Source organism: Vigna umbellata, chromosome 9, assembly GCF_029865625.1.
Source record: "Vigna umbellata cultivar VRB3 chromosome 9, Vumbellata_1.0, whole genome shotgun sequence".
Taxonomy (NCBI): Eukaryota; Viridiplantae; Streptophyta; class Magnoliopsida; order Fabales; family Fabaceae; genus Vigna; species Vigna umbellata.
This window is the reverse complement of record NC_142173.1, coordinates 9,485,855-9,510,977: the sequence shown is the minus strand read 5'-3', so window position 1 is coordinate 9,510,977 and position 25,123 is coordinate 9,485,855. Positions and strand designations below refer to the sequence as shown.

The window sequence follows — 25,123 nt, the reverse complement described above, 5'->3', positions numbered from 1 at the left end:
TAATTTTGGACCAATCACAGAATGACACATAAATGATGTTAAAATGTTGTCAAAAAAATGTTGTCAAAGTATCGTTATCCATTAAAAAATTGGAAACCTTGTTTGCACGAGAGAATCCTCATACACCACTCACAAACCTTTCTTGATAAGAATCACTTGTTCACCGACAAACTTCCGTTCATCAAACTGTTATCGTTCACTGGATTTGTTCCCGTCATCGTTCGGACCGAATGTACCATTGTTTCGAAGCAGAATGTGGAAACTATCACTAACATGAGTTTTGAAGTTTTCCGTCATTTGTTTGAGTTATTCTTTGTTCTTGTTTAGTGTGTTTGACTTGTTTTTAATTTTTTTTTTACCATTTTGGGGTTGTTTCGTTTTTGGGTGTTATTTTGATTTTTTTGGACCTTATTTGGTGTACTGTATTATTGCAATGGAGGCGTTGGTAAATAGTGTGAACTTTGTCACTAAGAAATCAATTTTTGTACTCTTGCTGCAAAAATGGGTGGTGACCAAAGATTAAATAAGTAAGGGCTAATGTTTTGCACAACCAGGTTAATACCATACATGACATGAATTTTGAAGTAGTCATCTTAAGACAATGATGACCACATTTATATCTATATCCATCATCAAGAAACCAACTCCACATCTTAAGGCTAAATATGCATACTCTTTGCATGATGATCTAAATTTATATCTAAAACCTTTGTATAATAATTATAATGAGTTTTTATCTTTCGCTCACCTAATAATAATTCAATTCAATCGAAAGTTATTGTACAATAGAATTTTAATGAGTTATTATTATGAATAATTTAATCATGTTGTCGACTTGGTGAGCTATAAAGACCATCTACTGAACATAATTGGAAAGTGAAGGAGTGAATGTTGTTTAAATGAATAATTTTTGCCATAAATGAAGGAAGTGACCAATTCACTTAAAGTGAATGAAGTGGTTATTTGTTAAGTGGACGCATAATCATTTCAACCAAAATCTAAAGACATTTCGTTTTCTTGTTTTCAGAAGAAAAATTCCTTTGCTCTTTTCGCCTTTTTCTTATTCTCCCTTTCCCACTTTTATATACCCATGCTTCTTTCTTTTTCCTTCCTTCTTTTCAGAACAAACCCAGTAGCTTCATATTCATATTTCTTAACATATTCCGATAACATCACCATTCTTTGTTTACTTTGAACATCGCTTCATAATATTTTTTTCTAACTTTAATAAGTTTTTATAAAAATTAGTGTGATCAATTTAAGATTTATTAAGTATAAATTGAACAAAAGAATATACTAATTTATTGTTTTAAAATGTTTGTCTAAAATTTTTATATTAGTGTTAAATATAAGAGCCATTTATAGTATTTAAATAGATATAAATTTTATTTTATAAATTAATTTTATAATGTTATATTAAATTTAAAACTTATTACTTAAAATAGTATCACTGTTATAAGTTAAAATCATTTCTAATAAAAAAATAGTGGATTGTGGATACATATTCTTTAAGCAAATTATATTTATATTATCATTACAAATAAATAAATTTAGTATTCTGTAAACCAAATGACAGTATAAAAGAAAGTGTGAAACATGTTTTTAAAAAAAGAAAATAGTACTTCACACCATTTGACAACTTCAACGTACGTACAATTGTTTTAACAAAAAATAACTTTAATATTTTTGGAGAAAAAAGAGAGTAAATAGATAGAGCGAAAGAGTAGTAAAAGAAAATCACGTGTAAAAAAGAAAAACAGAATGTGATGGCGAATGAATTAATGGAGGAATTTACCGGTGTTATTAATGGAATAATCGGCGAACACTGAGTGAGTTTTGGGTGCATGCGTGGGAAGTTAAATGAGAAAAGATAGTATGTGGTTAACAAAAGTAGTAAAGAAAAGGAAAATGTTATTTGGACAACAAAAGTTTGACACAATTTTGACAACGGCGACGTGGCAGCTGTGCATTGGCTCAGTGAACCGGGGTGAGGGGTATTTTGGGTTTTTTCTGGTTTGTTTTCAATTCACTGAGCCAATGCACAGCTGCCACGTCGCCGTTGTCAAAATTGTGTCAAACTTTTGTTGTCCAGATAACATTTTCCTAAAGAAAAAAGTAGTACTGAAGTAAAAAGCCTCAGAATCATTGGTTGAAAGCGAAATGGGATGAAAACCAAAACCCTACACAAACACCGACACCAACATCATCGGCCACACTCAGAGAGACAGACAGTCATGGGTTTCCTCCTCGTTTTCTTCCCAGAACACACCATTGCTGCAAAAACCAAAACCAAAACCAAAACCAAAACCAACCTTTTCTGTTCTTCTTCTTCTTCTTCTCTCAGGAGAAGAAGCACCATCAACACCCTTCTCTCCAAAGCCCAATCTACACTCTCCATATGCCTCTTTCTCCTCTTCACCACCCTCCTACTCTTCACCTTCTCCACATTCCAACCCTCCACCCCCCACAAACCTTACACTCCCCACAACTCCTCAAACGACGCCGTTTCCCCTGCACTTCAACGCTTGGGCACCCTCTACCGCCGAGGCACCCGTGCCATGAACCACCTCCTCCTCTGCCACGTCTCCCTTGACACCCCCCTCCCCCATCTCCGCCTCTTCCTACGACTCCTCCACCGCTCCGGCCTCACCTCCAAATCCGACGTCGTTTTCATCCTCCCCTCTTCCTCACCCTCCTTCGCGTCCCTTCTTCACGACGAGAACAACTCCTTCCTTTCCCTTGTCACTCTCCATGCCCGCCTCAACTCCACCCGCCCCTCCGACTCCACCTTCGACGTCTCTCCCTTCCTGAATTCCCCCGGAAGAGGAGAGCCCCTCTGGGGGATTAAAAGTCGAAGCTTTTCTAATAGCTCCGAGAGTAAGTTCACTCGGGCGAGTTACGGCTCGGTGCTGAGTTTCAACGCCGACGAACTCGACCCGGAGAATTCTCTCGCTGGCTTCCTAGACCGAGTTCCCCTCAGCTTACGACGCTGGGCGTGTTACCCCATGCTGCTCGGGCGAGTCAGGAGGAATTTCAAGCATGTCATGCTCGTGGACGTTAACAGCGTGTTGATTTTCAACGACCCACTCGGGCGATTCAGGAATCGGAGTCCCGACTCGGTTTTCGTTTTCCCTAAACGCGGTAGGAACTCGCAGAGAACTCAGTCTCGTCGCCCTGTCAACTCGGCGGTGTTGATGGGCGGTGCCCGCGGGATCCGGCGCGTTTCCCAGGCGACTCTGGTGGAAATTGTGCGAGCCGCGGTGCGCAAAAACTCGGTTTCAGACTCGGCCGTTCTGAGTCAACTCACTAGCAACGAGTTCGTGTTAAAGAACGTGGATTTGATCGTGGCGAGCGAGCCGTTACCGGAACCGAGTTCGTTCACATTTGGCACGACGTCGTTTTCGGATCATTTGATAATTCAGCGGGGTGTGGGTAACTCTGATCTAAATTACATTGTCAATAACCAAATATGTTCTTCTGTGATTGATTCTTTTGTTTATAGTGATTGTCAACAATCGAAAAACTAGAAAAATAAAGACAAAATAGAAAAAAAAATTAGAAATTCTTACATTTATTGTACTTGTTTTCAGAAAAGTACAGTAGTTTTACAAAATAATTTGCCCACCATCTCTCCTCTGTTATAACAGTTTTATTGTTCGAAATATAACTGTATATTTATTGGAAAATGTTATTTGGACAACAAAAGTTTGACACAATTTTGACAACGGCGACGTGGCAGCTGTGCATTGGCTCAGTGAATTGAAAACAAACCAGAAAAAACCCAAAATACCCCTCACCCCGGTTCACTGAGCCAATGCACAGCTGCCACGTCGCCGTTGTCAAAATTGTGTCAAACTTTTGTTGTCCAAATAACATTTTCCATATTTATTTGTGTGTAGCAGTGTAGAATTTGACCTTACAATAATTAACCTTGTAACTTCACTTACGTCAATGTCACATCTTGTTTTTTAATTTTTTATCAGTTTACTAATTAATTAAAACATAAAGATAAAAAAATAGTTGTGTATATAACATTGAGAATGGAACCGAAATTGTAAATTACTAAAACTGGAAATTACTAAGTTTATTTTCATGAATTTGACGCTACGATAAAAGTTTGTAATTTTTGTGTGAATTAAATTAAAATTGAAGAATAGACGCATTAATAACTTTTTTTGTTTCATAAATCTTTAACTACTTTCTGGAACATAATTATTAATGGTGTTATTGATAACTTAGCACCAGAAAAAAGTTCCTAAAAGCAGTTATTTATTTATGAAAAATGTGAATGGGGGCGTGTGAGGCGTGCTCCTTTTGGGGGTTAAAGTCCAAAAGAAAGAGAAAAAATGGAGTGAATGTGAGCGAGTGAAGGAGTAGTAGCTGTAAAGCGCGTTCATTAATAATTAATATCTATTGTTTCGTTCTGAAATTTTGGAATTCCAGCTTTATGAAGCACAGAAGCCGCCCAAACGCGCTTTTAGGCGCATTCTCCTCCCAAACTGCTTCGTCTAGCTTTTCTGCCCAAACAAGGCCCATTGCTTCCAGCGGTGTAAAAACGATACTTTTAGACAAAAATCATATTTGATACATATAAGTATTTTATATTTTTTTAATATTATTTTACTCTGTTAAATAAATGTAAAAATGTATCGTAATATAATTATTTATATTTTAGGTTTAGTTTAATGAGAAAACGTGAGCGATTAAGGAGGGGTGTTGTTGTTTTGTTCTTTTTCTATATTGTTCACTCTTTTATACACGAACGTAACATGTGTCGTTTGTTTTTCTTATAACAAAATGATTTAGATTCAATGAAAGAAAAAAAGAGGTTGAAGTTTAACCTTTTTTTTTTTTTCGACAACGACTTTAAGATTTGCATGTGAGTTTCCATTGTTTCATTCGGAAGAAACCATGCAACTCTATTCTCGTCTTAACTTCAACTGATGTGGAATCATCATCAAGCATCCTCTTATGCAACTGTTTTTTTCTGGCTTACGTCCTTTTTCAACTACCAAGGACCACACCAGAGCCATCACCATTAAACGTTATCTTAAGAAATAAAATAAGTTTTTATATTTTTGGATTATAATTTATTTTAGGAAAATATTTATTTGATAATCGAATACTTCCCTGGTAATCGAATATCGAATATCAGGAATAGGTAATCGATTACAACGCCCCTCATCTGTGTCTATGCCCAGGGACACCAACACTCATGACCCAAGGCACCTTTAGGGGGTCTTCCACACACAAAGGGATGTCCAAACTGGGGATATCTTGATGCGGACACACTCAACCATGACACACACCCTGCATCCAGTGACCAAAAGTGTAGAACAGGGCAGGGAGGACCCCCGAACATTAATGGGGAGCATAGTGACCACAACTGGGGAGCAGGGTTTCACTTTCAGTACAAATACACATATTTTCCCTGTTAATCGATTATCAGGAATAGGTAACCGATTACAACGCCCCTCATCTGTGTCCATGCCCAGGGACACCAACACTCATGACCCAAGGCACCCTTAGGGGGTCTTCCACACACAAAAGGGATGTCCAAACTTGGGATATCTTGATGCGGACACACTCAACCATGACACACACCCTGCATCCAGTGACCAAAAGTGTAGAACAGGGCAGGGAGGACCCCTGAACATGAATGGGGAGCCCAGTGACCACAGTTGGGGAGCAGGGCTTCACTTTCAGTACAAAGGAATAATAATAATAATAATAATAATAATAATAATAATAATAATAATAATAATAATAATAATAAGGTTTAATGTTTCGGTAGGTTTCTATTTTCATCCAGAATCTCAAATAGGTCCCCTTCTTTTTCAGCATCTCAATTGAGTCCTTATTTTTGTAAAATTGAATCAAATAGAGGTTTACCATCAAATTGAATCAAATAGAGGTTTGTCGTCAAATTGAAAAGGCGTCGTTAAGGAGAGTGTTACGTGGCATGCTGACAATATATATGTGTAAGGGAAGTTGACATGCTGGCGTGGCATGCTGACACCTTGGTGGTCGGTCACTCGGTCTGGTGGTCGGCCATTCAGTCTGGTGGTCGGCCTGATGGTCGGCCTTTATTCGGCTACTCAGTTTGGTGGTGGTGGTGGTGGTGCTAGTCGTCCTGATGGTCGGCCTGGTCGGCCACTCAGTTTGGTAGTTGATCGGCTTAGTGGTTGGCCACTCGATTTGGTTGTCGGTCGGCCTGGTGGTGGTCGACTACTCGGCCTCGTGGTCGACCACCAGACCGAGTGGTTGACCATCAGACCGACCAGCAAGGTGTCAGCATGCCACGTCAGCATACCAACTTCTCTTGCACATGTATACTGTCAGCATACCACGTAACATTCTCTTAATGACATTTTTTTAATTTGACGACAAACCTCTATTTGATTTAATTTTACAAAAATAAAAACCCAATTGAGACGTCTAAAAAGAAGAAAATCTATTTGAAATTATAAATGAAAATAAGGCACACCGAAATATTAAACCTAATAATAATAAAGTCAATAGAAAAGGTAGGAAAAGTTCTTTAGGGGAAACATTGAATATGTTTTTGGGAATTAATTTGAGAGAACTAAAAAGCATCTTTACTCCATATGACACTATTGTTGAACAGTGGAAACACTTAACGTAAGCTTTTGTTAAGAATTTTTTCTCTATTATCCTACCACTTTCTCTTGCTTCAAAAAGATTATTGTTCAACTTCTACAATTTTAGGTTGAGAACTTTGCTAGGATCGTTTATTATTATAAAGTGGGTATATATAATAGTCTCACTACTTTTAACATAAGCTATGGAGCTGCATGTAGAAACTGGGGTATACCAAATGTAAACCGAACAAACATGAAACGAAAAATATACGATTAAGTTACGTCATTTATTTACCTTAGTAAGAAAATGTTACTTTCTAATATTATTCTTTTAACGATGTTGACACTTTTGTGGCTTATACTGTACAACAAGTACTATTTAACAATATTGACTCTTTCTAAAACATATAAATATAAATAGTCGATCTTATTACAAGAGATCATCATAAAATTTTATTTAATATTAATTACAAATACAGTAACAAAAGTTATATCGTATGTCCGTCCAGATTTACTACTCCATTATTTCTTACCAACTTCATTCGGTCACTTAGTCTAGATCGACCTTTCTGAACTAATTATTTTAGGTTAATCTTTCTTGACTACTACTCTAGATTGATTGTCTTTGACAGTTTATCTTTTGGCCAATTTTTTACATACATTATCTGTTATTCACCATATGATTGTATAACGTGACCGATTAATTACAAAATAATCAAATTAATGATAATCACAAATACTTATTAAAATATAATTAAATCATAATTAGGCCAACAAAAAATAAAAATCCATAACAATTCCCAAAAAACTCTTAAAGCCAACCCTCTAAATAGAATACATTATAAATCACAGTATTATTATTAAATTTTTTTATACAGTCAGAAAGCAAAATAATATTGAAAAAACACAATCACACAGTGCTGTCTTCTAGTCGCCCAAACCCGCCAAAAGGAATAATGTAATTTGTTTGATTTCTATGAATAATTAAGCCAAACCATAATATAAGATATATGACTTTCTTCTAAAATTTAGTTAATCAATTTTGAAAATTTTAAACCAGTTTGGTCACCATTTATTTGGTATTCGCAGAGAAATAAAGATTGTCAGGATCGAGTGTGAGATGTTGTCTGACATTGACGATTCTCCTATGAATAAGTGTAGTTATATAATATTCAACACCTTAGTATATATTGATAATCCAATTAATATTAAAACCAAATGCTAATCCTAGACACTTGTCGAATGTTTAATTTATTTAGTAATGAACTGTTTTAATTTAAGTAATTTTTAATATACCTCCTTTAAAGGAGCTCTAGTAACATTTAAAAGAATGCCATTTTAAATAAACTTCAAAATCAATTACGCATATTTAAATAAGTTTTTTAAAGTAATATATTTCAAACTTATACCATACAATTTTATTTAAATTAAACAACCCTAGTAAATAAATTCCATTTTAACAAAACGAATATACAATGTTGTCCAAAATTCAAAAGCTCCAGCAATTAAATGATAATAATAAAGATAACAGCATTTAGATAGTACAAATTAACTAAAAATAACAAACTTTTTTATGTTTCATTATGTTGTGTTATAAATGTAAAAGCTAAAGAAAAAAAAACAATACATATACACCCGCCTTTCTAACCAATAACAAATTATAAAGCAAATAGCACAAGATATATAAAATACAAACTTGACAAAATAAAAGAATTGGACTTCACCACTGTCTAGTGTCTTCATTGCTACAATATGCAAACATTGCAAGAGGCAGCAGCGGCAATCTAAAAGGAGAAAACTCAAAATCACTCTCCATGCAGCGTCACATTCAAACTTGGACACTAACCACAGCTACGTCCATCATATAGGCCGAAAGCAAAACGCTATCATATGAACCCAAACTATGGTATATACCCAATAAAACCCTATCCAACAGATAAGAGCATTTTTAGATGACTGAGGAAAGCTATAGTAACAAAAGAAGCAGATTGCACTCTTTGATTGCAACTCTAGAACAATTCGAATTTCTTTTTCAGCATGTCTTGCTTCCATCTTGGCAACTTATAAAATGCGTCTTTTTCCATTCCAAATATAGTGTTGAAGTCCTCCTCCGATAGATAGGCCTGACCAGTAAAAATTAACAAAGAAAAATGTTATTTCAATCTACGCATAAAATTAACAGAATAATATATCTTCGCCAAAGTGGAATGCAATTAAAGATCCCCTTTCGGGAGTTTTGATATTTTATATCAATACAAATTTCAGGTAGGGAGCTTATATTTCAAAAAATTTTAATCTAATATAAAAAACCAATACAAAGCGACTAACCTCCCTCCGTTTAAGATCAATTCCAGCCACATCAATACCAGATCTAGTCTTTAATTGTTCATAAGTAAACGTCCTTTGACTACCATTCGACTCCTCCTCGGTTTCTTGTTTTGGTTCCATATCCTCATTGCTAGCAGTTTCAGGGGCAAGTTCCTCTGTTGTTTCCTTGGCCTCTGCAACTTCTTCAACTTCAGAGGATTCACTTTTAGCTTCTGCAGCAAGAACTTGAACAAATATTGTGCAAAGGATAGTCAATTTGTTTTTTCATCCAAAGCAGGCATTTAATTGTCTGGTTCCAAATACGGGAAAGAAAAAACTTAAAAAATTATTAAATTGGCATGTGCTGTTTCTACTCATAAGTCTGAAAAAAGTTTAAGGTATTTCAAGAATGTAGTACAATGGGTATGTATGACGAACTTTCCAATACACACTTTTAGTAGAAGAAAATTAGATCATGCATAACTCAATTTTAAGTTACAGAGAAATTCAGTTCATTTTTACTTATTATTTCCCCCCCTAAAAGTGCTTGTAGAAAAGTTCATCCAAACATGTCTGTACAACAACGTTTCCACTACTTGTAGTTTACTTGCACGTGATAAAGACAATTGCAGAATATACTAGTATGATTAAATAATTAAACAAGAACATTATTAGAATTGAACAAAAGGATTTGCATTAATTATTCAAAAGAAAAAAAACACAAAAAATCATAGTAGGGTGTTGTGAAATGTTCAACTTGGCAAACCCATTGAATTCAACATCACAATTAGATAAAAAAAAAAAGCTACTTTTCTTACCAGTGGGGCTATTTTCATTGAGAGGACTACTACTAGCCACAGGAGAACCATCGGGTGATACTTTCTTCTTTTCAGCAGTCAGAACTTGTGAAAGAGCAGCCACTGCTGCTGCTCTTTGTGATCCTTGACCTTTTCCAGATGCCTTAGGAGGAGTTACAGGTTTTGTCCCAGATGATGAATTAAATGCAGAGTTCAAAGCAGCTAAAGCTTCTGCCCTTTGTCTTGGTCCTCCTTGGCTTAACCCATTTAATCTATCTTGTGTCTGAAAGAACACACAAGATTAATTAGTTAGCTGATGATAACTGCCCAGAAACCAGATTACAATACAACAGAAACCGCAAAGAGCACAGGTGATCCCCACTCGGGGTGATTTTTATTGAAGTAAACCCACTAATTAATTTATTCTCACTTATCCATTCAGAGCAAAAGGAATTCTAAAACTTCATCTGTTTAACTTCCATTAACAAAATAAAGAGAACGCTATTTAATATTCTCTACTTGTTATACTGAATTATCATATAATCTACTTTTGGTTTAAAGATCATTGACTATAAACTCGATCATCTATAGAAGTAACCATACCATACTGGATGATTTCTCAGATGATGAACTAAATGCATTGTTCAAAGCAGCCAATGCTTCAGCTCTTTGTCTTGGTCCCCCCAGACTTGACCCATTTGACTTATCCTATCACCAGAATCAGCAAAGTCTCATTAGACAGTAGAGGAACATACATCATATTAATTAATGCCAACATCAAAATCAGGCATGATATTTATTGCACTGGAAAAATTGCATCTGCACAACCCTATACAACCCCTTGGAAACAGAAATATTTATTTATACAAAAGAAGCCCGGGCCCGGGTTACATATCAGTAGTTGGATCTTTGCAAGTAAAAACATTGCTTATTACTCAAGTTCGTTTTAAGTTGGTTTCGGTAAATATGACACAATAGTCTCTAAATTGGATTAATTTGCATGGTTCAAATTATACCACACAAAAATGAGAAGTTGAGCCATACCTCGACAGCATGGCCAATCCCAAAGAGTAACGCCACCTTTTTCTGAAATGAGTTCCCCTGAACCTGCACGGTAAATTTATTTGGTTAGTCTCTCAACCATCACACACATAGACAACAGTAACTAAACTTCTTCATACATGGGAGCTGCACTATGTTATATTCAGAACTTTGAGAACCCTATCAACAATAATAATAATTTCACGGAATATCACTAACTTCCTAGTCAACCAATAAAACTGTCCTCTTCTCAACCAACAAAGACATACAAAATGACGCTAAATTAAACCAGTGAAAATGATTAATTTTTCAAAGAAAATACATGACACCTCAAACTGGAAAAGTGTTAATTTTATGTATAAGTACATACCACAGCTTTTGCATGATCCCAAGAAAAGTATGTTGTGAAAAAGCAAGGTTCATTCCCCTCTGTTACTTTATATACTGGTACGTGTGGAGATAGTCCCTCCAGAGATGCAGCCATATCTAAGTATTTCTGAAGGAAATGTTCGAGTATGCATCAACAATTTCAAGCAGAAGAAAATATACAAAATAAAAGCCATATGCTTTTCGGCATGTTACCTGGCCAATTTCAAAAGCATTTTGCTTTTCTTTTGGGTCCACAGAATGACCGACCCAAATAAACACTTCTGCGTGTGTGTCAAGTACAAGGATATCCTCTGTTAGCAGGTCATCTTGAGAGAAGTTGTAAACCTCCTCTACCTGCAGGGTAAAATATAATAAAACTAATTAGAATACTTTCAGACTCTCCTGTGTCTTACTGTATACAAATTTCATATAAATATGGAAAAAATTAATGAAGTTGCAGGAACAAAGCTCACCTTGAACTTTCCTGTGGACCCACATTGGAAAAAGAGAAATAGTCAGTGTATCAGTCAATAATATGCAACTGCATAATAATATTATGTAATAAGTAACATGACCAAAAAACGTTACCTTTATAAAATGATATGGTGAACAAATGTGGATCTCTGACAACTTCGTTAACAACTTTCTTGCTTGTGTAAGCTTGTTTTCCTCCTAGTGCAGACCAGAAAGCTGAGCTTTCTGTTCCTTCTTTAGCATGCTTTAGAGTAACTCCAGGCTGAATACAGACAGTTTTGTCGTAAGAAAATAATGTATATAGCAAACCTACTATTTACTCTATCGTCGTGTTAAGCAAACAACTTTGTATGGATGGAGGCAAGAAATAATAGAAAAGCGTGTCGGCTTAGCCTGCCTATATTCAAATTCAAAATAGGTACCAAAGGAGCCAACAGGCCATTCTGACTTCCGGACTAAACTTTTTTTCTCCCGCATACATTTATATGATTTTCTTAGTCTTTCTAATATGTTTACTTTTTTTTTCATTTTAATTTCTACAAATATGCCACTTTTAACTTTCGTCCCTTACAAATATATCATTTATTGTCTTTAATCCTTAAATATGTTATTTTTTTGGTATGGTCCTTGATGACATCATACACTGATGTGGCACTTTTGGTGATATCATCGTTACTGACGCGGCAAATTTGCTTATATGGGATGTTATGACATCATCAATGTTAATATTTGCTGACGCTGAAGTAAAATAAAAGAAAAAACAAAAACAAAAAGACCACAATTTATAAAGGACGGGAAAGATATAATTAGGGCTAGACTTACACCCAACGTCATTTTTATCCTTTAAAAGATTTTATTGTACAGCTACTTTAAAAAAGAAAAAGAAAACAAGCACGTATCCAGCCTCAATTCTATGCCACGCAGCCATAATTTTGATATATCAATCAAAATAGTGATCTGAACTTCAAAATGAAGCTCTCTCAACTCATGATTCATCCCTAGGGGCATATTGTGTGTGTCCACACCACTCTATATAAAGGAATGAGCATGGGGACTGAGTCTTCCGGTTCCAACATGTTCAACTAAAGGTAATGAGGAAAGACGGATCTTTAGCAATTACCATAGAGTCAAACGAGTTTAAATTGTACAAAATTGAGAATTGTTTAAGCTGTAAAATTTTGTGGAAGTGCTTCAATAATTTAAATTAAGACCAAAAACCTAGATCCCAAGAACTTACCCTTAAAAATTCAGCAACCTTTGCTGCTAGCTGTTGCTGCTCAAAAGAACACTGATTCCCATGCCAGATAAAAACTGTAGAGCCAGACTGCAGGACAAAACTCTCAGCAGAATTCAACGATGCTGGCACCTGTATAAGAATGATATAATTATGAAGGACTAGGAAAAAATACATGTCCTAAAAATATACATGATGGAGAGGAAAAAAATATATATTCTCATGGGTACATACCGCATCAACTTGTAAAGATTTATTGTTATGAACAGAAGTTCCACAGATTCGAATAAGTGCAATACACTCTGCTGTGTATGTCTCATCTGATGCACCGTTGTCTGCCAATAATTTCTTGTACCCGGAGCTCAATCCTCCCTAAAATACGTGTATGTCATAAAATAATTAGGTTTTTTTTCTAAGATATACTATATACTACTTAAAGCAACATATAGTTCTGGTCATGATACCTTAAGTACCACCATTGGTTGGAAAATAGCAACAAATTGTGGTGGCTCTTTGCCTTCAAATATGCGACCCTGAAAGAAACTAATGTGAATTATACACGTTTTCCAAGCAATATCCTCAAATTGACACTAGTATTTACGATACCTGTACAGGTCTACCCTTTAATGAGGTACACATTGTATTGGCCAACCGAGTAGCAGTTGTTTGGTCCTCCTGAATAGTAAATTTAACCAAAGGTCAAAGCATTCAAATTGAATTAAGTAGGGATAAATAATTATGAAACAAATATTAGGAACTGAAAAGCAATAAATATTTTAATTGTAGATAATGATTTATGACAAGTTATATCTTGAAGACGAAATAAGTCTCAAGTAGTTGACTAATAAGTGATTACTCATTAACCACTTTTGGAACAATGTTAATCAGTAAAGTGGTCAGTTACCCAGTGTTCCAGCACTATTCCTTTACTAAACAAGGAGAGTTAAATATTAGTTACCATACTTTTAATGGGTAGCAAAAACAACATTTCTGTTAGGACATGGAGGGTTTATGAAAGAAGATAGTAGAGAAATAAAGATGAGTACTTAACTGTTGAGCAGTTAAGGGGGTGGGAAAAGGTCTATAAAAAGGACCTCTTTCGTAGTTAGGGGGGACAGTTTTTACCTTTGAGTTTGTAGACCGGTTCAAACATGGTGAAGGAGGTTAAGCTCCTGGTTTTCCCAATTGTATTCTTGATTCTTTGATGTGAATACAGTTCAATTCATTACCATTTCTTGTTGATTTTTACTGGAGTGTGCGAGTGAGGTAGAAAGTTAGGATTCTTACCCAGATTCCTAACAAAGTGGTCCGACCGGCCGGATCCCAAATCGGGGGAGAACAAGATGGAAGGGAAGTTACATGCTCTGGAGAACCGAATTGAAGGAAGAATGAACGTAGTTGAAGGACGAATGGAACATCTGGAGATGGCAGTAGACGGATTGAAGGCGGAGTCAGCGGCAAACCGACAAGACTCAATCCGATGCATAAAGACATTCAAGAACTGTTACGGTTGATGGGTGTGCGAACCAAGCAAAACGGGGAGAGCTCTGACGTGAGCCATGGTTTAGTCAATGATAATGGGGTGGCCGGCGCGATGACGCAGAAGGAGAAAGAGATGGAGAGCATTCAGAGAACCAACCCAATTGGAGGCGAAGGGTGGAGTTACCCACTTTTGAAGGACCCGATCCTTTGAACTGGATTAACAGGGCCGAAAAATTCTTTGAGATACAGAAGGTGGCGGAGGCGGAGAAGATCGAACTGGCCCATATTAGCAGGGAGGGAAGCGCCGGTTATTGGTTTAAGTTTTGGAAGGAAAAGGCGAGCGACCGATCGTGGGTGGGGCTCAAGGAAGCGTTATTGATCAGGTTCAAGAGTCACTACCGTGGCAGCATTTTTGAGAGATGGCGGCGATCAAGCAAACAGCCACCGTGGAAGAATACGTGAAAGAATTTGCAGCATTGGCCGGACAGACGAAGGCGTTTTCGGACGACCAATTGTTGGGATACTTTCTGGCAGGCCTACGTGAGAAATTGCGATGCCAGGTTAGACCGCACGACCCACGAAATTTGATGACGGCGATGAAACTGGCACGAGACGCCGAATAGGCTCTATGCGGGCTAGGTTTGATGGGTTGGACGGCATCCAAGAACTCCCCATCATGGGGACGAACGACCCCAACTGAGAGCGTCGGGTCAGTAAGACATGACAGCGCGACGGGAGGCGACCCGATGAGAGGCGGAATGCACGGAGGAAGTGATAACCGAGGACGGAGTTCAAGAAACCTGCCCTACCCTACCCTGAGTTTCTGAAACGCAGAGAAGAAGGACGGTGTTTCCGATGTGAGGGGCCATTTAGCCCAGGGCACCAGTGCCCTGAGAAAAGTTTACGGGTGGTGTTACTGGCGGAAGATGAAGAAGGGGATGTTGAAGGGGAAGAGGTAGAGTTGGAGCCACCCCGCTTGGAGCTATCGGCTTTTTCGGCCAGCGGATTTACAGATGGAGGGGCCATCTTGCTGGCCAACCAAGGTATTGGATAGAAGGATCCAACAACAAGGGGAGGACAGGCGGGATCAGGTTCTAGTTGAATGGCAAGCAGGAGAGGCGGATAGTGCAACTTGGGAAGACAAGATAACAATGCAAGAGCATTTTCCAGAGTTCAACCTTGGGGACAAGGTTGATCCTCAAGGGGGGAGTAATGTTAGGACATGGAGGGTTTATGAAAGGACAAAGATAGTAGAGAAATAAAGATGAGTACTTAACTGTTGAGCAGTTAAGGGGGCGGAAAAGGTCTATAAAAGGACCTCTTTTGTAGTTAGGGGGGACAGTTTTTACCTTTGAGTTTGTAGACCGGTTCAGACCTGGTGAAGGAGGTTAAGCTCCTGGTTTTCCTAGTTGTATTCTTGATTCTTTGATGTGAATACAGTTCAGTTCATTACCATTTCTTGTTGTGAGTTTTACTGGAATATGCGAGTGAGGTAGAAAGTTAGGATTCTTACCCAGATTCCTAACAAATTTCCGTAAAAGATCCTACTACTAATTATAGCAACTTTCATAAGTTTCTACTTTTTTGCTTTGATTTAATTCCTGGGAGAAAAGTAGTTTAACCCAATAAACATTCACCAGTCCCCCTATTTTCATTGCAATTTTATTTCCAAGAGTCAAGATACCACACACACACACACACACACACACACACATATATATATATATATATATATATATATATATATATATGTGTATGTATCTATGCATGTAAAGGTGTGTGTGAGCCTGGCATGCACTACTGCACACGCATGTATGTATATGTAAAGATATATAGATGGATATAATTTATCCAGGTATAGATTGTTTGATATGAAATGACATTACAGATATAGATCATGATAACTAACAGTATAGTTTGATCACATGTATCCAAAGATATCTTGCTAAGACACCAATAAATAAAGCTAAGGCTTTGATATTCACAACGTCAATCACAGCCAAAAATTTTCAACCAAGTTAAATTACAAAAACATATTTGCCTATACATACAAATTCTAGTTCAGTCCTAATAGTGTTTGGCACTGAAATAGTATCAAATTGAAAATTACAATCCTCACAATCATAATGAATCCAGACCTCAAACTGAAGGACATAAATTACCTCGATGCTGTCTTTACCAAACCAACAGCACAAGAAGAAGTCTTCTTTCCTCTCACCGGTATGGTATGTGTACAGTACAATATAACAATCTCCACTATAGAATTTACCAATCTCCTCCTTTGGCAATGCGGTCTTGGCATCTCCACTAATTCGCCATACCTAAAAATTGAAAAAATATTACATGTTCAGAGGTGTAATTAATAAAGCCAAGGAAAGTTTATAAAGGAAATTATAACCTCACCTCTATCTTCCCACCTCCTTCAAGCAAAGGTGGAATTTCCTCATTTACTGGGGTACTTTTGGCCATTCCTTTGACACCCATACCTTGTTGCTTAAGCAGTGCTAACAGTGCATCAAATAGCACACTTGTCAGTGTGGCTATCTACACAATGGCAATTAAAAATACATGAGGGAAGAAATGACATTCACCTGCAACTTTCCCTCTTCCTTCCTCTGCATTGGTATTAGCAGACCCAGATGGCCAAGAATCAAAGTTGGACTTAAATGAATGCGTCTCGTAACCTTGAATAATCCTGGTTATCCTTGTAGATTTTGGCCTATTTTGGCTTGCAACAAACTCCTGCAGATATTCATAAATTAATGATCCTCTTTTAACTAACAAAGGGATGGATTATGTAAGAAATAGATTCTAGAATGGCATTACCTCAGCAGCTTGGCAGCATGCTTTTCGTTCTTCTACTTGAGTTACCCGACCAACCCAGACAAATATCTCAGCACCACAGTCCAATAGATAGCATTTGTTGTTTTCCAACAATGATTTAGACAGTTCACCTTCCACGGGGGTAACCTCACCATTAGCAATACTGGAAGGAGAGTGCATATGGAGTTATTCCTCATTTTAGTTATCACAATGAACCATTGTCCACGATCATAATGCTAATCAATGCATGATAATGTCAACTTTTCTTCCAGATCAAAAAACTAAAACTAATGCACACATATAGAGCAAATGAAGCATAAACTTCATACGAATTTATATTGAAAAAATTACTATCTCATACTGCTCAATACTCAACCAAATATCTCAATCTACTCAATGTAGCAATCGGGCTCTCTGTAATACTAAATCCAATCATTACACCATTCCTAAAAGCCAACCTATCACTGGATAACTCTACAGTACTTCATTATGTAACACTTCATTCAACTTCCTTGTGCGTGAGAACCCTTCAAAATTTCCCTTTGAAACCCTAACAACCAGCTCTAATATTGATTAATGAGCACAGTAAAGGACTTACATACTCTAATACTACTTAAAATGCGATCTAGACCCCATAATACCCAAGTCACTTTCATTAAATATTTTAACTAATATGATGATAATATTGAGGTGAGCACTAACACTTAAATACTCTACTTAGTCTCTCATACTACTTAATGTGAGATTTATACCCCCAACAATATCCATGTCCCCATCATTACAAATTTTAATGAGTTGATGATAGTGTTATTTAACTGGGAAAAAATTGTTGTCCGCATTAAAATTTGATAAGCAGCAGCAACGAAAAGGCATATTCATTCATTAGGTAGAATTAGAAGAATTAAAAACACCATCGATTTCAAACAAAATCTCATTTGACACAAAAATACACAGAAATTGGGCGTAAAACCCATGCATTGACCAAAAAATGGAATTGGGCTCAATGTCAATAAATATATCTACAAGAAGATCCTTTTGACATCATCTCTAAAACTTTTATCTGATTTTCTAATCCCCTTCTTAATAGGAGTGTCTTCCCCCATATCCATTCAGTGTTAGGTTTCTGTCAGTATTCTCCTAACATAGATGAAAACAAGAGCATATGGTATCTTAATACCATTTTTTACAAAAAATAAGGTAGTATAGAAATTAATTATAAATAACTTCTCTAATTGTCTTTGATCTTACTTGCACATCAGATGATTTACTGATTTAAAAAATAAAAAAAAAGTAACTGAAAATTCATTTGTTTTGATTGTATTATTTTGTCTTCGTTAAAAAATGACCAAATACAATCTCTAGTTGTATAACCTTCTCAAAACAGATGCATGTAGTGGAGGAAGGGCAATAGGGCTTGAGGAGCATAAAACCAACATACCTATAAAGCTGAGCAGGAATTGACTCTGGAATAACATCATCCTCACTGATTACCTTCTTCCCAATGGGAGCAAAACCACCAAAGAGGACCCAAAACTCACCTGAGTCAGACTCTGTGTCTAACTTACCATCATCTGAAAAGCGGAGTAGTTTTTATTAAGTTAAAAACTAAATGGAGTGCATCTGATGAACAGAAGTACTGAATAATGTAATAGGAAAATTTCCCTACCAACAATTGCAACATCACATTTCCCTTTATGATATTTTTCTTTAAGGAATTGTATAACTTCCAAAGATTTGGCTCTTTCCTGAATATTGGAATTTGCACCATTGAACTGGAATATCTTATTCTCAGTGTCGGCTATGAATACATCATCATGATTCAATGAAGACCTTGCAAAAGGGATCTATCAAAAAGAAAAAATGTTTAACTGCATGTTCTCCAGATTAATGAATTTAACAAAAATAGAACACTATACCTGTCTCAATCTAACAACTCTTTTCCCTTTGCATACATATAAACGTGTTTCAAACTCCTCTTCTTCAGGTTTTGTAAATCCAGATGCCACACCACCCGCTAATGGTATTATACATGGTTTAAAGTATGACAAAAACTTGTCAGATTCATGTCCTTGGATTTCCCTGTGCTGCACTGCACGCCCTCCAAGAGCAGCATCTAGTTCAACGGTTTTAATGGCTGCAGTTCCAGCCTCATCCTAGAATTAAAATCAGTGTCAATCAAGACTATTATTCTGTCAAAAAGATATTCATTGGTTTAAGTATTTCCAAACAGATGTAAACCATGTTCAAAATAACTCAAACATCTAAATATATTAAAAGCAAGACAGTAAAAACACCTTGGAATAGTTAAATTTCAAAAAGAAAAAACTTGAAATAGTTTAATTTTAAAAAAACACATCTCTACAAGCTTCACCTTTTTACCAACCTCTTCATTTAAGGAGGGAGAACAAGTAATTTAAGATAAATTTCACATGATTCAGGATGGAGAGGGAGGAGGGTGAAAGTCCAAACTTACCTGACTTGTATCTTTTCCAATCCAGAAATGCAAATCATAAAAATAAGTGCCACTTTTGCCTTGAGTTGTCTGCATAGGCCCATAGAACAATTGCTCAAAATATAAATGAAAGAAAAAAGATAACAACCTATATTTCACACTTAATGAAGTTATGTGATTGTGCTGTTTTCCTTATACATCATGTATATTGTATCTAAACTAACCCTGTGGATTATCATCTACTTTAATCTTCAGAGAAATGAAGTGAGTAATTTACAGCATTGCACAAAGGGTTAAAAAAGATCAACTATCCCCAAAATTTCCAGCCTTGTCACCAAACTGCCACATCACATACACTTGCAAACATATCAATGTGTCCAAGGTAATATTGGATATAGTACACACCTGCAAGATGATATAAGAATCTCCCATGTAGAATTTCCCATGATCAGATTTGGGCAGAGGAACTGGCTGAAAATTCTCAATCCTCCATATTTCAGTTCCTCTACAGAATGTCAAGTTTCAAACTCTCAAAGCATATGGTATATTTCAATATGTAAAAAATAACATGAATGCAAGCCATAAAATTATTCATGTCTAAACCCAACAGTATTCAGAGTAAAAAGTTCACGACATGGATCCAGAGACTCTATAACCTTCTGATCTAATGTCTAATGTTATCCATGATTCTTATTGATAAAAGTTAATTTCAACAAATAGACCAAATGATAGTGAATCAGTCGTGTTGATAGCTTAATGGTTCAATTATTCTTTCTTATATTTTACTCCTCAACTTTACACAAGTAATAAAGAAATTCAATATATATATATATATATATTCCATATTTTTTTATAAATCAAACCCTTTACTAAAAGGATACACTCTTTGACCAACTCCCTGAAATGCAGGATCCAAAACTTTCGCTGAGCTAGACATGGCTCAAGTTCCCTTCTAAAGTATCCTCTCTCTACAATGTGTGCAAATGTGAAGGAAATCCACTGCATGAAGAAACCGATGTTAACAAAAAAAAAAGAACAAGAAAACCATTCGTCACTATGCACATAAAGCAGTTGCATATTCCCTAAAAAGACACTATTGTGCATATGAGTGCATGATTAAAGCTTATGAGTATCAAATGACATGTAGAGAACATCAGGCATCAAAAGCCTTCACTTCCTTAAACATAAAATAGTTTTCTGTATCTTTCAACTATCAACCATAGCACGGGCTGAAAGATTTTCCAGTTTGTTCTGGGAGAATAAATCATAGAAAGATTTCTTCCCAAATTCCAAACATCCACTAAATGTGCCACCTTTCATATTCTCCAATACCCATAGGCTCTATGGAAGTTTCATGTCAGGCATTGACAAACATAAATTTAGGCTAGAGATTGGAACTTAAGGAGAAATTAGATGGATATCGGTTCAATAGGTGGAAACACACACAAATCCATCCTGCTTCAAAAAGGAGAAAAAGGAACATATGTTGAGATCAACAACAGATCTACATTCAGGTTCAAACCAAACTTTGGGATTTTAAAACTAAGTAGTCCAACCAACTGAACTACAGACATATATTCAAATAAAAGTAAGCAGAGAGATGCTTGAATTAAAAATATATTAAAAATATATAGAACAGGACATAAATTTGAAGACATTGAGACCCAAAAGAACTCAAATCTGGTTTATTATTATGTCAGAAAACAAAAAAAAAATGTTACTAATGATAGAAGAAAAAAAGTATGCTTCACATAAGGTTGTGGTAAAGCATGTTTTTTAAAAAGTAGTAGAATTTAATTTCAGAAGTTGCCTAACTAAAACTGCTCTACAAGAAATATTTCAAATTTTCTAAAGAAACAACTTGTCCTGTGTTATATGCATACATACATACTTTCAAACACATAAACACACACAGAAACATAAGCTAACCAAACTTAGATAGATTCTATTTGGATTGGAGTCAACCTAGTTTCTTAGTTGACAAAAAACTGAATTCACTGTGCACGAGTGCTATAACAGAAGAAAGTTAAAAATTTTCAGGCTATCACAAGTGCAAAGTACCTTTCATAACAAGGTTTGGCCAATCATTCTATTCAGTAACATCATATGTCTTGTCAATATTCTCAAGCAATGTTTGAGATGGAAAAGGAAAAGTCATCTTTATCTTAAAAAAACTCATTCGTAACTGATTTAAGCATCCATGATTAGGCAGTTACAATCAACATATTTCATCAGCTTCAGCATTTCTCCACCATCACAAATCACAATTTGACAAATGATATCATCAATTACCAATAAAGGAACGGTATCGTTTTCTCTTATTTTTATCTTCTTTCTGCAACTTCTTCTCGTCAACCAATTAGCATTTGCAAATTAATATTTATACGCAAAATAACAGTGTCCCATAATTGCACTATTTTCACTACAGATTACTTCTTTGACCAATGAAGCAACAAGGTCCTCTTTACTAGAACAACCATCTATGACATTCCTGTCCCAGGCTTCCCAGTTCTCCAATTAGGCTGATACTGTAAACCAAGGGCAATAATACCACCTTTGAGCGCTATCGCTGCAAACTGCAAAGATTTCTACGAATAATTTCTCTTCTACAGCTTGCTCCACAATAAACCTCTCTCAAATAAAACCAAATCAACAGTAGCCAACTCGGGAAAGCATTTCATTTTTTTACCAAAACCAGAGAACCTATGTAAGATTACACTCACAGCTATGTAATTATAAACCCGTGGAATTTTGAGCACTGAGTTGATAGGTCTTAAAGGATCAAACACCAATTTAAAAAGAAAAAAAAAACGAACAAATTTTAAACTTAGAAACTCCAATTACGTTAGACTTGAATACTAAGATCCACCAGCACCGGTCATCCAATATTCACTTCATTTTTTTCATTTCTCCTCTCAAATTAAAAGCAAACAGACAAAAAAAACGCGAATTTTCCAAAGCTTCGAAACACGACCAAAATCCAAAATCACAACAGAAAAGAGCGAATCGCCTAAAAGAGAAAGTACAATAACGACGAAAATTCAAAATACCGATCCAAAACCAAAAGAAAAAGCACAAAACAACGAAGAGAAATACACACAGATCACCGCACACGAAACTCGACAAAATTAGAAAACAAGGAGAGCAAACAAAGATTTAGATAACACAACAACGGCGACGAAGAAATAGAAAAATCAGCGTTACAGGTGGTGTAAGAGAACATAGAAAATTTGAATTGAGCGACGCCAAATTCAAGTGACGTATATACCTGAGATCTCAACGGCGATGATGAGGTGGAGAGAGACAGAGTAATATAGTTGGAAAAGAAGGTGAATTATTGCTGCTTCTGAGCGCGGTCTTTCTCTTTCTAACTTTTGAGGCTTTTGAGATTTGCAATTCAGAGAGAAAGAGAAGGAGTTGCAGGGAAAGAAGAAAAGAAAAAAGTGCGTCGTGTGTGGATGAATTATGACAACGATGATGACGGAAAAAGGGCGGTGAGATGAACAGAATAGGAAGGAAAGAAAATAAATAAATAAAACAATAAGAGAGAGAGAAAACGAAAGAGAAAGAGAAGGAGAAGGGTTATTGTTATCTTTGTTGTTATTTGTTAAGACAAAAATTAAGGCCATGGTACGTTTACAGTGCCACCGTCCATGTTTCTTGCCTTTTTCTCTTTGCTTTTCTGTAAGAAATTAGTTAATTAATTTTTGTGTGTTTTCTATCATTTCCGTTACTACCAAGATTCGCTCATTCCATTGCGCCTGAATTTATTGTAATGGATAAATCAAAACGTGCACTCTAAATATAGTGCTGGGAAGATAAATAAAGGAAAAATAATGAAACAACATAAACCAATTGATACAGGAAAGATGAAATTGATTACAAAATTTATTATTTTTGACGTGTCTTTTTTTCTTCCATCAAAAGTGATTATTTCTAATCAATTTGAATAAATAATAAAGGATTTAATTTAGTGAAGCACATATAATTAAGTAGAATAAATAAAATAAAGAGCAGAGGAAACTGAATGCAATTTCGTGGTTTTTGCAGTGAGAAGTTACATCAGAGGTTTAGTATGTTTGTGACTTATAAAGCATATCCAATTCGCAAATAGACACTGGGAATTCTGAAAGGCGAAATGGTCCAACCTTATGCGATTGGGACTCTTGTGTATAATGTTTACCTTTTTTTCAATGTGATTATTATTTTATGTAATAGATTGTTTATTGGTGTATCTTTCTTTAGGAAGGAAAGTTCGTTTAAAATAATTTTCTGGTCTTTCATTTTATTGTTGTCTTTTTTTGTTAATGGTTTTTAGTCTATCAAAGTTACATACTATAAGTGTTTTCATACAAAAGGATTCAATCAGGTAAATAATTAATGATATAATAAATGTGTAATAAAAACTCTAATAATCATACATTTTAATTGTATTTATAGTTTTCTTTATGAATTTTTTATTAAAGTGGGCTTAATCACAACTAAATTTCATTTAAACCTTATTGCTGACGTGTTTATATTAATTAGATGACTAGTTGATTCTAATAATGATTTATCAGTCTCATCTATATTTGGATGATCGGTCATATTATTTCGATCAATATGTTCCATTTAATACATAGAGTACATAGGTCCTTCAAGTCTTAAGCTTGAGTAAAGACTACAAGCAAAAAGGATTTACATATACTCGCCTTATATTTAAAAATAGGGTTAAATATGTTTTTAGTCCCTAAACTATTGGCCGTTTCTGGTTTTCGTCCCTCTTTCAAAGTAAGGTACAATTTGGTCCTCATTCTTCTCGAAACGTTCGTTTTAGTCCTCGAAAACTAAACACTGTTTAAAAATTTGGTTCTCATTTAGCAACAAATGAGAACTAAAACCAAAATTCCGAGGACTAAAACGAACGTTTCGAGAAGAATGAGGACCAAATTGTACCTTACTTTGAAAGAGGGACGAAAACCGGCCAATAGTTTAGGAACTAAAAACATATTTAACCCTTAAAAGTGTAATCGTGAACCTCCTTTCTTCTTATAAGCTTGCCCTTCAAAATATTATTGTTGAAGATGGGCATGTGAGTTGCCTAGTGAACTGTGTCAATATCTTGCAGATCGTGACGTCAACACTGACACAGATTGTGAAATGTCGTATGCCTTTTGTCATTGAATGGTGGAAGATTTTATGATCGTGAGGATGTCACACATCCCTTAAGTTTTCTATAAGGAAAATAATTTTTTAACAACTTTTTTGACAACTTATTTACAACAGCCTGTATGATAATTTATGATTGGTCCGTTTCAAATATACAGATCAATACATAGTAGTTAACATATCATAGTCCTTTCTATAAAAAGAGATCAAGTAGTCTCATCATTTTTATCACTTTGGTTCCCATATGATCTAAAAAAAGAAAAGACAACATTGGAGTAGGAGACAAAAAAATTGTTTTAAATAAACGGTTACACCTAAAAATGTATAATGATATGTAATTTTATTCTTAGATAAAATATTTTAATTATCATCAAACATAAAAAATTATTCAAAT

At 35.6% G+C, this 25,123-nt stretch overlaps 2 protein-coding genes across 3 annotated transcripts; one reads left to right on the top strand and one right to left on the bottom strand.

Annotated features, from left to right (window-relative positions):
• Positions 1 to 2,020: 2,020 nt before the first annotated feature.
• LOC148192492 (uncharacterized) lies at positions 2,021 to 3,972 on the top strand. The gene has a single exon (XM_088098375.1). It carries the CDS (start codon positions 2,166 to 2,168, stop codon positions 3,525 to 3,527), a length of 1,362 nt encoding a protein of 453 aa, XP_087954501.1. The 5' UTR covers positions 2,021 to 2,165; the 3' UTR covers positions 3,528 to 3,972.
• Positions 3,973 to 8,155: 4,183 nt separating this feature from the next.
• On the bottom strand, positions 8,156 to 23,161 carry LOC124821821 (villin-3-like). 2 transcript variants are annotated; one of them, XM_047293770.2, is made up of 24 exons: positions 22,850 to 23,161; positions 20,463 to 20,580; positions 19,987 to 20,086; positions 19,603 to 19,671; positions 19,046 to 19,282; positions 18,796 to 18,973; positions 18,568 to 18,700; positions 17,133 to 17,292; positions 16,898 to 17,048; positions 16,710 to 16,810; positions 16,469 to 16,627; positions 13,431 to 13,499; positions 13,289 to 13,357; positions 13,059 to 13,196; positions 12,828 to 12,956; positions 11,705 to 11,852; positions 11,590 to 11,600; positions 11,330 to 11,470; positions 11,118 to 11,243; positions 10,751 to 10,813; positions 10,310 to 10,414; positions 9,728 to 9,989; positions 8,931 to 9,142; positions 8,156 to 8,725 (listed from the first exon to the last, which is right to left on the bottom strand). In XM_047293770.2, exons 2-24 carry the CDS (start codon positions 20,516 to 20,518, stop codon positions 8,612 to 8,614), a joined length of 2,931 nt encoding a protein of 976 aa, XP_047149726.2. In that variant the 5' UTR covers positions 20,519 to 20,580; positions 22,850 to 23,161; the 3' UTR covers positions 8,156 to 8,611. The 2 variants fall into 2 exon arrangements, with proteins under 2 accessions (XP_047149726.2, XP_087954260.1); XM_088098134.1 differs by having other exon boundaries at positions 8,931 to 9,154; positions 22,850 to 23,158.
• Between the last annotated feature and the right edge of the window lie 1,962 nt (positions 23,162 to 25,123).